The sequence below is a fragment of the Copadichromis virginalis genome, linkage group LG23, assembly GCF_057382275.1.
Source record: "Copadichromis virginalis isolate Kocher_CV1m ecotype Utaka linkage group LG23, C_Virginalis_male_GT1.1, whole genome shotgun sequence".
Taxonomy (NCBI): Eukaryota; Metazoa; Chordata; class Actinopteri; order Cichliformes; family Cichlidae; genus Copadichromis; species Copadichromis virginalis.
The window spans coordinates 34,369,731-34,383,894 of NC_140639.1; the positions used below are offsets into that span (position 1 = coordinate 34,369,731).

Below are 14,164 nucleotides of genomic sequence, written 5' to 3' on the forward strand. Positions count from 1 at the left end.
GTGATGATGTGGTTCCTCCTCCTGCTTCTCCACCTTGCTCACATTGGGCTGATGATCTCAGGCAAGTTAATTTAATTTATTTCATTCTGAATACGATTAATTATTGTTATTTGTTAGATTTAAGAAAGTATCTTAAAAATGTCTGTGAAGTATTTAACATCTTTGAAATACTGTTTTAAAAAAAGCTCAGTGTGTGTGTGTGTGTGTGTGTGTGTGTGTGGATCTGAAGTGATTTGAGATTTAATACTCAATTTAAAGCCAAAGTAATAAAATAAATATGCTATTTTCTTGCAAAATATATTGAAGTAAGTTTGTGTCGAAGTAGGAAGTGTTGTGTCCTCTAATGTGATATACCAAATTGCACCACTAGAGAGTAGTATTGTGAAAACGTGCTGTGGAGAAAATAGATGAAAAACATCTGAGAGAGCTGATGAATGCGCTTGTAACACCCTACTACATCCAACTATGTAGGTTTATGTGCTGCGATCATTAAAGAGCCACTTGTTCCTTGCAGAGGACTTGTTTCATTATCAGTCACCATTACAGGAAGGAATCTTTAAAATATTTTTGAAATCCTAACAATGTTTTACAATGGGAATCCCCCTCTCTATTCAAAAAGTTATGTGAAATGGTTATATTTCTATAGCTTTTTTTTTTTTGCAAAGATGAGGTGTTGCGGGAAATTCGGAATTTCAAAAATTCACAGTCAACAAAAAGCTTTAACTTTTCAAATGTATGTGGAGATCTATTTTTTTATTTAGAGAAAAATGACTACTTAAAGAGCAGCATGAGGTCCAGTGATGAGCATTGTCACCTTACAGAGTGCTAGGTTCGAATCAATGATGGGCCTTTTCTTCGTGGAGCTGGCACAGCCGGCTTGTGTCTGCATGGGTTATCTCTGGGTACTCTGACTTCCTCTCACAGTCCAAAGATATCCGTGCAGTAGGTTAATTGGTAAATCTAAATCAGCTGTGGGTGTAAACACGAGTGTCTCCATGTGTTAGCTCTACAACAGATTGGTGACCTGTCCAGGGTGTTATATGCCTCTTTCCCTATGACGGCTTAATTCCGACTTCCCAGAAGTTTTATAAGCAGACCTGTTTGGATTAAGACTTAGTGGATTCAAAATAATAATGATGATGATAATAATAATAATAATAATAATAATAATAATAATGAACAAAAACAATGTTTAGAAATATCTTGCTAGATATATTAAAATAATAAAGTAAAACATAAAAGCATACAAAACAAAAACAAAATGTTTTGTTATGGCAGGAGCTCAAATTCTTTACAAAATTTTAACATTTTATCCTTTGCAGTTCCCAAAAGTAAGTCAGCCATGAAACAAATCATAATAACAATAACAATAATAATAATAATTTGCTGTATAAACCTTGTATGTTCCTAGCTGAGGACAAACTGATTCTAAAAAACAAAGGAGGCTACCCATGTGAAGGCTACCTTGAAGTCTACCATAACAACATATGGGGTTATGTTGGGGATACACACTGGAGCAACAACACTGAAAAAGTGGTTTGTAAGAGCACTCACTGTGGGGAACCTGTGGAGAACTCAGTAATAGATATTCCCAAGCCTTCTGAAGACAGACCGATCTGGCTCAATGAACTGAAGTGTGAAGGACACGAGAGCGCTCTGTGGAAATGTAAACATCCTGGTTGGAACTACAGCGATTACTCAAAGGTCACAGTGAAAAAACTTAAGTGTTCAAGTAAGTTTTTCAAATTTTTCTCTGTTTTTGTTATTTATTTATTTATTTATTTTTGGTGAGCTCAGTGACAATGACTCTTAGCTAAAAGTTGTTAAGGGAAATCAATTGTGGTGTTTGTTTGGTTGTTTTGTGTGGGGTTTTTTTGTGTTTTTTTTTTATCTGTGTTTATATTTGGCTGATAATTGAGTGTGCTCTTCAAGGTAATATCACATTAAGCCTGGATGGACCCAAATGTGCTGGAGCTGTCCAGTACTCTGTTGATGGCATAACTCAGGGTTACTTTTGTAACAACAACATTGGTATGTCTTCTCTTTTTGTTAATTATTTATATATATATATATATATATATATATATATATATATATTTAAAAGGGCAGGGCTGTTCAAATATTTTCAATATTGCTCTCTCTCAATTTGATTTGCAATACGTTCTATCATTTTTTTATGTTTTGCGATGTTTTTGATGAACAAACAATAAATTATTCCTCTCTTAAAAAGGTGAAAAAGAAGCCAGGCTTCTGTGTAAAAATCTCGGGTGTGGTGGACTCAGAGAAATTCCTCCCTCAGAGAGGGGGGATAGGGAAAGATTCAAAAAAGCATCAAAGATGAAGCTTGATTGTTCGGCTTTTAAAAACGGAGACCCAGATCATCTGTGGCAGTGTGCGAATAGCAATGATGATTCAGCATCATGCAAAACTTTCTCTGTCATATGTGAAGGTAACACACACACACACACACACACACACACACACACACACACACACACATATGGTGAAAGTGTTTTTATGAACAGGTTATACGAGACTGCAGCTCAAAGGAAACCAGTCAAATGTGTGTTCTGGGCAGCTGGAAAAAGAAGAAAATAACAACTGGGTACCTGTTCAACAGGACAACTTTGATTTTGATGTGTGCCAGCAAATGCACTGCGGTAACTCTCTCAGCCCAAACAACCGCACAAACAAAAACCTTAATGTGACATGCACAGGTAATTCAACACATCTATATTCCAACACAAACAACTTCCAAGCAAACACTTCACACTGTGAAACTGCTCTCTCTCTCTCTCTCTCTCTCTCTCTCTCTCTCTCTCTCTCTCTCTCTCTCTCTCCCTCAGATAAAGTTAAAGTAGTTCTGAAGGACTCTGGTAAAGACAGCAAGTGCTATGGTACAGTTAATATTGAAGTGAAAGGTTCAGTTAATCCTGTGTGTGCCTCCACCTGGACTAAAAAGGAAGCTGAATTGGTCTGCAAGGAGCTTGGATGTGGGGAAGTGAGTGTTCAAGTTTAGTCAACATAAGTTACCTGGTGTTCTGATACATGGATACTGAGTGTATCAGAAACTGTCCATACAGCAGTGCTATGGACTTTATTGTGATAAGTGTACTAACGTGCACCATTAATACTTAATTAATAATGATTATCAATGAAATAACATAAACTCATAAATGCTCTGTTCTAGCTGATTTATACTAAAGTCGAACGTCAAAATTCAAGAGGGATAATGGACCGTGTGAGCTGCAAAGGCAATGAGTCCTCACTGTGGCACTGTCAGTCTCAGCATGGCAAGAACATCCAGTGTTCAAACCAACCTTATGTGGTGTGTTCAGGTGAGATACAGCAGTGGAAATGTACAGAGTGGCTGCTGATGGCCTTTGTCTACTTTTATAATGGGATTTTAAATCCTGCAATAAATTCTCTGTCGAGAGAGAAAATGAGTTACTTCATTCAGTGAAATTGTGACATTGTTAAATTCTGATTATATTTTTCCAAAATGTGTTCAGTAAGAGTTTAATTTAATGTATTTATTCTTTTTGTGTTTCGTGGCTGATAAATCTCTTATTGTCGTGGTACAGACAGTGTGGAGGTGAACCTGGCAGATGGTCCTGGAAGATGTGCTGGGAGATTGGAGATAAAGCATGAGGGCCAGTGGAAGAAAGTTCCTGCAAAAGAATGGACAGACGCTCAATTAGCAGCTGTCTGCAAACAACTGCAATGTGGGGAAAAAGGCAAAACTGAAAAGTTCAGTCAGGGTTCTGGTAGCTTCCTGTCAATAACATGTCCGAGAAATAAGAAGATATCAAAGATATCTGAGTGTTTAACAGAAAACTCAAACAACCAATTTTCGGATCGGGAAGCAGCTGGAATCACCTGTGAGGGTGAGTGTAATGTTATAATTTCTCTGCCCTTCAGTGACATCAGCCGGAAAAACGGTTTCCTTTCTTAAAGGAAGAATTTTTGTATCTTTGGCTTTTTAATTGCTTAACACTGATTATATTGGTGAAGTTTGATCAAAACGGGAAATACTAAATTACTAATATACGACAAAATCTTAGAACCAGGAAAAAGCCATTTTCATTCATCAATGTGAGGCAGAAGAAAAGAAAATGTGTTTTTTCCCCTCAGCTTATTCTTGACCTCATTCAGGCTCAAGAGTCCTTCTATACCTACAGTTTAATACTTGCAAACTAAGAAAGGGATTTTTGTTAATCTGTTTTGATCAGAAAAGTGAAATAAGACACTACAACTTTCATTGATTATGCCATATTACCATTTTTTCTTTAACATGCTGCCTTGACTTTTTACTCAAATGTAATTTACAAAATTATTTTTGGAAAGTCACATGCTTCGTAAAGAAAGTCTTAAAGCCAATGCCCATTTTTTGCTTATAAAGAGAGATAAAACTGAGTATATTTTAATCTTATAAATATTAAATTGGCCTCCAGTTAAATCTTTACTTGATCCAGAATGCTGCAGCGAGAGTACAAGAGAGAGTAGATTTGTCGTATCTTGGCTTCTCTTGATTGGAACCCTAGATCAAATTTAAATCCATCTCTTCACATACAAGGTCTTGAATAATCATCTTAAAGAACTACATTGGCAGTTGAGCACTTCCCTCTCAGACTACAGGCTTGTGGTTCCTAAAAGTGGAATAGAAGGCAGAGCACTCAGATTTCAGGCTCGTTTTCTGTGGAATCACCTCCCAGTTTGGATTTGGTAGACAGACACTGAAAGAAACTACGTCCCGGGTCTGGTCCGTGGATCGGGTTTCTCCAAGGCGTGGGCGTCTATAAGCAGAGTTTTGTCTTTACCCTATAAGATTCTAAATTATTCTTAAGTAACACTCAGCAATATATTCTCAAGTAGCACTCAGGTATGCCGTCAGCGGGTTAGTTACGACGTCGGGAGCAGCTGGGAGAATAAAACGACACAGAGACTGTCCGGGTTGCTTTCCCAAAATCAACTCAAAGTTGTATTCCTTTGCGCAGCGGTATTTATAGACAGAAAGGTTCGTGTGTCAGCAAGTTTCAAGTTAGAACCATATAAGGAAGGTCCCCCCCCCGCTCCGAAAGGGGCCTTCTACAATCGTATCTCAACATACCTTTAACAGGTCCGTTAAACACTTAGACAGTTAGAATCCTTTGTTCTACAATTGCAGTAAAATGCACTCTCAAGGCCTATAAATCTTATACAGAGATCTGCTACAACCTGAGTTCTGACACAATCCAGATGGTCTTTACATAAACATCCTCTGCAAGGGAGTGATAAGTAAAAGAGTGATTTGTTGGTGTTTTCCTTCCAACCTTAGTATCTACTTTCACACCATAAAATCTTCAGTTGACACAGCAAGAGGAGATGAGGTTCAAACAAAGGGCATTGCAGAAACAGGGTCCTTTGTATAATATCATCAAAAGAATACCCAGTACATGCTCCAATAATACTAAATTATCTAACAGACACCTTCTCTGCTTTTAAGATTAGGCTTCAAACCTTCCTTTTTGATAAAGCTTGTAATTAGTGCTCAATAAGGTGACCCCGAATAATCACTTAGTTATGCTGGAATAAGCCCAGACTGTGGTATATCTCCATTCAGCTTCTTTCACCAAGTATGTATTTATGCACCACTTTCCTATTTTTGTGTCTATGTCTTTGTGAACCACTGACCTTTCAACAGGTAGACGACCTGCACAGCCACTTACTGTATATCATGTTTCTCTCTTTGTGTCCATCAGGTCACAAGGTGGTGTTTTTAAGTGGAACCTGTTCTGGTCACGTGGGGATAGAGCATGGCAGAGAAATCTACTGGCTCTCTGGGTCTAAAGAGACATGGAACCAAGAGTCTGCAGACACAGTGTGTCAGCAGATGCATTGTGGGAACGCTTCCAGGTTTTCTTTCAATTCTAGGGCTGATATGATTAATAAAGTTTGGAAAAACTCTTTTAGCTGCTCATCCAGAAAAAAGTCTCTTTTTGAGTGTAACCAAACTACACCTCTGCCTCCTGACCACCATAATTCTACTGCCTATGTGAAATGTTCAGGTAATGTGAAATATGAATGAGTTAAAGTATAAAACTAAGAATAAGGTCATTATGGAATTGATTTATTGTGTCACAGAAGAGACAATTTATTTATAACAGACTTTACCTTTTAATGTCCATAGATGTACATTCACCTCCTTGTTTTCTCTCAATCAAATTTCTACTATTTTCAATTTTTTCTGAAACCTAGCTTGGTCTAAGAAGTTGTGAAATATCTGCTGATACTAGTTTCCTCTTAAATTTAACTTTTTCATGTCACAACAGGAAATATTGAGATGAGGTTGACGAACAGCTGCTGGGGAAAAGTCAGGATTCATGTAGAAGAGAAAGAAGGAGATATGTGTGCAGACACCTGGACAGAAGACAAGTCTGTGAAGCTGTGTGAAAAGCTGAACTGTGGGACACCCATAAAAGCCCACAACAGTTCCAAAGATGGTGATATCCTCTTTAAGAGTTTACACCCGACAAATCAGACTACTGACCTGACACAGAGCATCTTTGTCAAAAACCAGGACAATGATAAGTCCTGTAAACAAAAACCAGCCTATGTTGTTTGCTCAGGTAATTAATTGGTTTTTTTTTAAAAACTATTTTTAGATTGCAAACATATAATAAATGTTGTGACTTTCCTTGGCAGAATGTTTCATTTTCAACTAATTTGCCTCCTTTGGAAAAAAGTGCCAGTTTTATTGTTGCAGTTTATTGGATTGTTGAATTTTTGTCACTAAGTTACAGGATACCAGAATTTAAAAAACAAAAAGAGACTGATTTTTGCTTTAACATGAATCTGTTTTTAAATATTCCTTCAAATCCTTTTTGTGTTAAAGAAGCAAATTTGAATTTTTCTGAAGTTACCTTTTCATCTTTTCACTATGACTATGATGGATAATTAAAAATAAAGTGACAACATTACTAATTTGTTTCAGGTAGTGTCAAGCCCAGATTTAGCATTCCCAGTTACAAATGCTTTGGAAACGTAGAGGTGGAGTATGAGGGGAAGTGGATCCCTGTGTGCGAGGATGCTCTCAAAGACACTAACAATGGAAACACCATCTGTCAGGAGCTTAAATGTGGTGATGCTGTGGAGACTCTTCCCTACTTTGGACCTGCACCAGCAGAGAAATTAGCCATTTCAAACCTAAACTGCACTGCAAATGCTAACAGTCCATTATCTGCATGCAGCAGTATTACTGCTTCTACAGCTGCCTGCAAACACAGTGGCCTCCGATGCTCTGGTGTGTATAATGATCTTTGTGTCAGCAGTTTCTGAATTATTCTTTGCTCCTTCAGCCTAATTTTAAAATAAAGGCTTTGAAACTGAATTGAAATTGAAACAAACTGAGACTAGTTTGTATTTCAGAAAAATGTTGAGATAAAAATAATGCTGCGTTCAAACTTTGACATGCTCGCCTTGAAAGGTTACTTTTAGTGAAATAAAGGGTAGAATGTTAACATCCTCACCTCCATTAATGATATTTGTTCTACTCAGTTTTACTCTTTTCTTCTCTGCTTGTTGTCCATGTCACCAGTACGGCTCTGCCACACAGTCTGACTCACTTAATGTCTGGAATCAGCTGGAAACAGCTGGCCTGTGCAGTCTGATGGTTATAGAAATATCGCTGTCATCAGTTGTCATCTCTTTGTTATCACTCTATAAAATCATTTTATTTACACAGCAGTCAGAAGGGTAGCTAAACTTCAAAAGTGTAAAACTTTAAGTTGATGCAGGATCATAATGTCATTTCTGTGTGCAGAGTGTGTTATTTATATCATTCAGATCCTGTTGGTTACATCATGTTTTGTGAACTTTTTATTTCTCTTGTCTGTCTCAGAATGGAGGACGATGGTACCTGACAAAAAGGCCTGTAGTGGAACAGTGTTGGTTCACTGGAGACAGGGACTCAGTGCTGTTTCCAGAGAAAACTTCAATGAAACTGAGAAGGAAAAGCTTTGCCAGAATATGGACTGTGGTGGATACCAATCAACAAATGAAATCCACCCCCAAACAATTGAAATAGATTCTTTTTGGAACAAAAGCTTCAGCTGTGGTGAAAATCCAGGAAGCATTTGGGAATGTGAAAATAAAACCACACCCTCAAGGAAGGAGCCCGTCTTTATTGAATGCAAAAGTAAGATTTATATCAGCAGGACTGATCTTAAATGATCACAGACATTTTACATTTGCACTGGAAACACTGAAGAGTGAAACAAGACACTCGGAGTGTGAAGGAGAATTATTCCAGATACACTGGATAAAGTAACAAACCAAAGCTAAAAGTGTTAAATGAACTATTTGATTATGGACTTGTGCTTCATATTTTGACTTTGCAGTGCAGAGAAGATTAACTGATCATTTCTACCTCAGTGCTTTATGTCTTTATCAATACTTGACTGCAGTGTTTATTGCTTTCCTTCCCAGAGGAGCCCAATGTCAGCCTTTCACAGGGCTGTCGTGGGGAAGTGAGGATAGATGGCGTTCCAGTGTGTGCTAGTAACTGGGATCTATCCTATGCACACAAAGTTTGCCAAGAAAACCTTTGTGGCAATGCTGTCTTCATTGAATCCAAAGCTCCATCAAAGGGTTCAGGTAACATTTACCATGTCAGCTGTGAAAAGTACCATTCCATCATTGGCCAGTGCAGGAGGACTAAAGGAAAGTGTGACAAAAATGTGGTGTTCATTACTTGTAGTGGTAAGTGTGAGTCCATACACCTCTCTTTCCATAAACTCATCCCTATATACAGTACATACATGTATGTCCTCTCTTAATTCTGGTAGTATTTTAATTCATTATCTTTGAGTAATTTTTCTTTCTTTCTTTTTACAAAAGGAAAGTTGTTTTTTTAAAAAAAAAATAAAATAAAAATGACATTTTCATGTTGTTTATGCCACTGTTAAGGAACTTATTCTAGTTTCAGTAACAATGACCATTTGGCTGGTTCAGTAGAAAAGTCATCTCAGAAATTTTAAAAATGTACAAGTTATTTTTGTTCATTTTTTAAACACATTATGAACACAAGCAGACCATCTCTAACATCATATTTGCCAGACAGAAGTGGATGAGCTTGTTTCCTTCTTTAAACACAGTTTCTTTGCTTTTACAGAAAGTGTAAAGTTCCGCACGACTGAAAAACATGGAGGTGTCCTTTATGTCAATTATCGAGATAAGTGGGAAAGAGTATGTCCATTTAGGGCGGAAGAGAAAGAGTATGTCCAAAACTTAACGGCAAAGCTCTGTGAAGAAATTAATAATGAGACCCCTAGCACCTCTACGGAAGACAAACAGGTAAATCTTTACATTCTGTTTCTTGAAACCGGTCACTAATTTATCTCGTATGCTACAAACCAATATCATGGACAGTTTCCTGGCTCTGCGTTTCAGCTTATTTAAATCTAATAATGAAGAATGGAATGTGATTTTTATATTATTTAGGTTTATGAAATGGAAAGAAATCTATGGGAGGTTTAGCTGACTAAATACAAAATGCTCAAAGATTTTTAAGTTAAAAACTTACTGGACACTTTGCTGACACGTAATTTGCAGAAATATAAAATAAATTGAATGTCCCAATACTTTTGGTCACTTTAGTGACTTCTTTTGCTGTGTGTTGCTTTGATGCTTCAGTCAGGCCTGTTTTTCACTGCCAGAGAAATTTCAGTGTTTTCTATTCCGGCTGTATCTCTAAATGTGAAAAAGTTTAAATTTGATTCAAGGTCAGCTTAGAAACAACACTGGAGTTCACTGATGTTACCATGGATGTCAAGCGCTCTGTCAAACAACGTTCCTGCGGAAACGTTTCTCCAGCTGAAATACTTTGTAAGACAAACCACAAATCCTTTCTCAATAAGTTCTATTGTTTTCAAAAATATTCATTCAACATGTTTTGCAGAGAAGAGATTTTTTAAAATGGGTAACTCTGAGCTTACTTACCTTGAGGTGGTGCAGATAAACAAGATGAGTCAAGTACAGCTCTCAGTGTGACTGAATCCAGAATAAATAAAGTGGTTGTTTTTGATTTCAGGCTACGAGCCACCCCCTACACCTCCACCACCTCCTTCTACACCAATAGCACCTATTATCGTGGGTGTGGGATTTCTTCTTGTTGTTGTGATCTTAATTTTGGTATTTTTACGATTCTATCTCAAGAGAGCCAGGAAGTCCAACGTTTCACGTGAGTATCTTTATTACATGACTTAAACACATGGCTTGTTTCACTTTTAATGAATTACTTTAAAAAGTGTAAAAAACCTGCCTGAACATGAGAACATAATCCAGAAAAAGGTGTTTGAGAGGTTTTTTTGCCACAAGAGGGCAGTCTCCAACATACTGACTGAATTCTGAATTCAAATAGTGTCATCGCTACTGCTGACAAAACAAGGAACGCATCATCTCATTCAAACATTGCTCACTTTAAAAACTTAGGGAAACATTGTGAAAACTACCCAAACTTGTGCTTGTGTCTTGTATTTCCTGCTCGCATACTCAGGACTGGACTGTTACAAAAAATCAGCCCTTAGTTTTTCTTTTTAATCTCCTTGCTAAAGTTGTTTTTGGGTTAGTTCTTAGTTGAACTGCACTACAGTATGTGACAATTAATAGCTAAACTTTATCTGTTGACAGTGGCTCATGGACAAAGTGGCCATTCATTTTACTTTTGTTGGGACTGCTGTCCCTCCCCCTGCACTTCTCCACGGCAGCCTCCTGTTACTGTGAGGGTTTGTTACTACAGCAGTTGTTGCTGGAACAGCAGCAGCCCCGATAACAAGTGGCCTAATATGATATATTTTGCTGCATTTATTTTTACGTTTCTTTTCCTTTTCTCAGCTTTTCAGCTCCACCTTTTTGCCACTTCGTCCATACTAAATTCTGTTCTGCAAGTTGTGTGAGCACACATGGAAAGTAGGGGAGGGCCTAGTTTAAAGATTTGAAAACAACAACCTGAAAGGAAAATGTAACCCTGTTTTTTCATAACAAAAAGTAATCTTATCTGAACAATAACACTGTTGCTTACATTCAAAGTGCCTGTATTAAAAATGAATAAATTGCCTGCTGACAGTGCTTTTATGGCTGATTCCAGATTAGCGCACCAGTCTTTTTCTGTACCCTGGTACATTGGTACATCACTGGTACATTAACACAGTGCACTGTTGTTATGTAACACTGTAACCTTTCAGCAAGAATGCTGCAAGACAAAGAAATGGAGTTTGAAAGTGGGGAATATGAAGATGTCACGAACAAAGAAAATGAGATGGAAGACTTAAGTCATGGCAGTGAGTCATTCATTTATTAATTTGTTTATTGATTGATTGATTATTTTTTTCATTCATTCATTCATGTTTTCTAAATACTTTATTGCTTCTGATCACAGTGCCCTTTAAATACTGTACACCATGTTTGTTTGTTGTAGGTCTTGCTACTTCTTATATTTCTATGTCCATGGTTATATTTTAAACAAATATTTCTTATCACTGCATATCAATATTCCATTTTTTCTGCTTTTGCAAGTTATTTCTGCTTAATCATACTGTGTCAAGAACAAAACCTTACCTCAGTTAAATCTGGATTTTACCCCGTCTGATGTCGTCTCTTTGTGCAGCCCTACTGCTCCCCCCTGCTGACTACTTGAAGGCGCACAATTTCAATTTCACCGTGGACTTGAACAGAGATATAAAACATATATGAAATGAAAAATTATCTTTCAAACTGACTTTCATGGCAGAGATCATTGGTAATAACAGTTAAGCCTCTGGATACAAAGAGCAGCAGTTTTTAGTGAAAGTCTATGGCTGTCAATCTTAAATTACATGGTAGGCCACTTACAGGAACCAGTAAAATCCCACTTTCTATCAGCCTAAAGAAATGTAACTACACATTTAAAATAATAATAAGGGCAATTTAAATAGTATTTCTTAGTTTTCTGCATGATAAAAAAAAGAAATGCTGCCGTAGTAAATGTCAAATTTGAATTGCAATCATCAAATGTGTAATATTACAGAAAAATAGAAAGTTTCTATTAATTCACAGGAAATACCCTGATGGGGGTTTTTTTTTTTTTCAATTTAGACCGACTGTAAAAAATGAAATAGTAAATCATAAAGACAGGAACTTCTCTATGATTTAATGGTTTATCTTTTGCAGTACTTAATTCATTTTGTGCAGTATAAACATCCTTGGGGGACCTATTTTTCAGCATGAGAAGCTGCAAAAATTAATTAATTAAATAATTGTTTTTCTAAAACAATTTGCCTGTCTTAGATTTATCTCAGATTGTTTCCAAGTGGGAGTTCTTTTTAAAAAGCCAACATGATGTAAGTGTTCTCTTGCTATTTTTCATTCAGGAACCAGATCAGAGGCTGAATTAATCTCAGAGAAGGATGGGCAGAATGTTTCCTCTTATGAGGATGTTGAAGCAGATGAGGCTCGACCCCTGACCTTTCAAGGCACTACTGTCATCAACATCAACACGCATGAAGGTGTCCATAATGAAAGCACTGGGGTTCTAAACTAGTTCGATCACAGTGTTTTCACATTTCAATAACAGTAAATGGCAATTTGGAAAATCAGTGAGTCTAATCTCTGTTTAACACACGTCATCTGTTTTTCTTTGTGACAGACGGGGTGACCTACGAAGTGGAAGATCCACAGGAGAATTATGACGACATCGATACAATCCCTGGAACCACACAGACTACAGCAGAGGTCCATGAAAGCCTTGAAACATCACATGACTTAAACTCAGCTGCCCCAGGATTGGTGGAGAGAGATGAGGACTACCTAGAGCCAGATGTGGATGGGTGAGCCGAATGTGGCTTTAGAAACTACTTTTAAAAATCAGTCTCAAAAAGTGGCTCATGTCCAAATTCACCTTCATTTCTCTCAAATAAATATCAAATGAAAAGCAATATTAAAATCTTTAAATTCAACATACATTTACTGAAATGGGTGAAGGAAACTTCCATTTGATGGAGGAACAGTGCAAAACGACTGAAAATCTATCTTTTGATACTGTATAGCAAAAAAACTTAAAATGTACAATGTTTTATAATGCCAGCCGCTTCTTCCTGCTTCTAGTCTATAGGCTTACCTAACTGTCTTGTTACTTTTATATTCAGCATAGAAATGTGTGTAATATCAATATTCTCATCAAACTCTGAGTATAAAAATACAAGTGTATTTCTCACAATATTAAGCTATTGTTCTAAATATAGTATATTCTTTAAAGCATAAATATAAAGAATTCAATATCTTGTGGTTGTCGTCTTTTTGTGATATTGTTTCATTTTAATGCAATGTGTCATTAAATGGTCCAACATGAAATACCAATGCAGTTGGTATTTCTTAACTGGTCTGTTAACAGCTTATCTTAACGATGCTCAACTTGACAAAAAAACTAAACAAAAAAACCCAACACCCAATTATTATTATTATTATTATTATTATTATTGATTATTTCCCCCATGACTACAGCTTTTTTGTGGCTAATTTTCACATTCCTGACAACTGTTCACAGTGCACATTTTTCTATAACTCACCCAATTTGTGTATTGTTTGTATTGAGACTTAATTACGGCATGATTAAGGTTGTGATTGATGTGAATGACATGTTTCATCCTGTTTAGCTTCTCTGGGTAGGTACATTTTGTTTTGAAACTAGTCAACAGTAGCATGTGATTAGAAATCTCTGTGAATTATGGATGTACATTGCTAACAGAACTAACTAGCTAGCATGACCGTTAGCTACTAACTCATTATTTTGTTCTTACCATGAGTCACTGGAGTGATGAATAACACTGCTTTACTCACAGAGCTTTAAATTATTGACATTTTTAGGTTTAATAATTAAAGAATATCTAGTGAAGCCTCGGAGACTCTGGGATTTTGGAAATGGCTTAGATGTTGAGTATCAAACTGTATGTTATGTATGCTATATATAGTTTGATACACAGCACAATAAGCCGTTTTATCAATAGGACAACGCTTTAGAGTCTCTGAAGTTCTGAAACTTGTTACGTTCCATTCTTACAGGTTGTTGACTCTTTCACCAGTGTTTGGGTTGAAAATATTTTGAATACAGTTACATCATCATGCACTTTAATGTTCTCTATTGCAATTTATA

At 36.7% G+C, this 14,164-nt stretch overlaps 1 protein-coding gene across 1 annotated transcript; it reads left to right on the forward strand.

Moving 5' to 3' along the window:
* Positions 1-13,302, forward strand: LOC146681456 (scavenger receptor cysteine-rich type 1 protein M130-like). The gene is made up of 19 exons (XM_085449105.1): positions 1-61; positions 1,412-1,732; positions 1,933-2,031; positions 2,231-2,449; positions 2,526-2,717; positions 2,847-3,001; positions 3,191-3,338; positions 3,585-3,887; positions 5,742-6,047; positions 6,312-6,608; positions 6,974-7,282; positions 7,880-8,176; positions 8,467-8,739; positions 9,152-9,333; positions 9,762-9,864; positions 10,070-10,219; positions 11,223-11,318; positions 12,387-12,521; positions 12,662-13,302. The coding sequence occupies exons 1-19, from the start codon at positions 4-6 to the stop codon at positions 12,844-12,846; spliced, it is 3,828 nt and encodes a 1,275-aa protein (XP_085305231.1). The 5' UTR covers positions 1-3; the 3' UTR covers positions 12,847-13,302.
* Positions 13,303-14,164: the final 862 nt, after the last annotated feature.

What these genes read in the sequence shown, in the direction of transcription:
- LOC146681456 (XM_085449105.1), top strand. Translation starts at nt 4, where the DNA reads ATGATGTGGTTCCTCCTCCTGCTTCTCCACCTTGCTCACATTGGGCTG. An exon ending in GGTGTTCATTACTTGTAGTG is followed by an intron (nt 8,740 to 9,151) that starts GTAAGTGTGAGT and finishes TTGCTTTTACAG; the next exon opens with AAAGTGTAAAGTTCCGCACG. An exon ending in GGAAGACTTAAGTCATGGCA is followed by an intron (nt 11,319 to 12,386) that starts GTGAGTCATTCA and finishes TTTTTCATTCAG; the next exon opens with GAACCAGATCAGAGGCTGAA.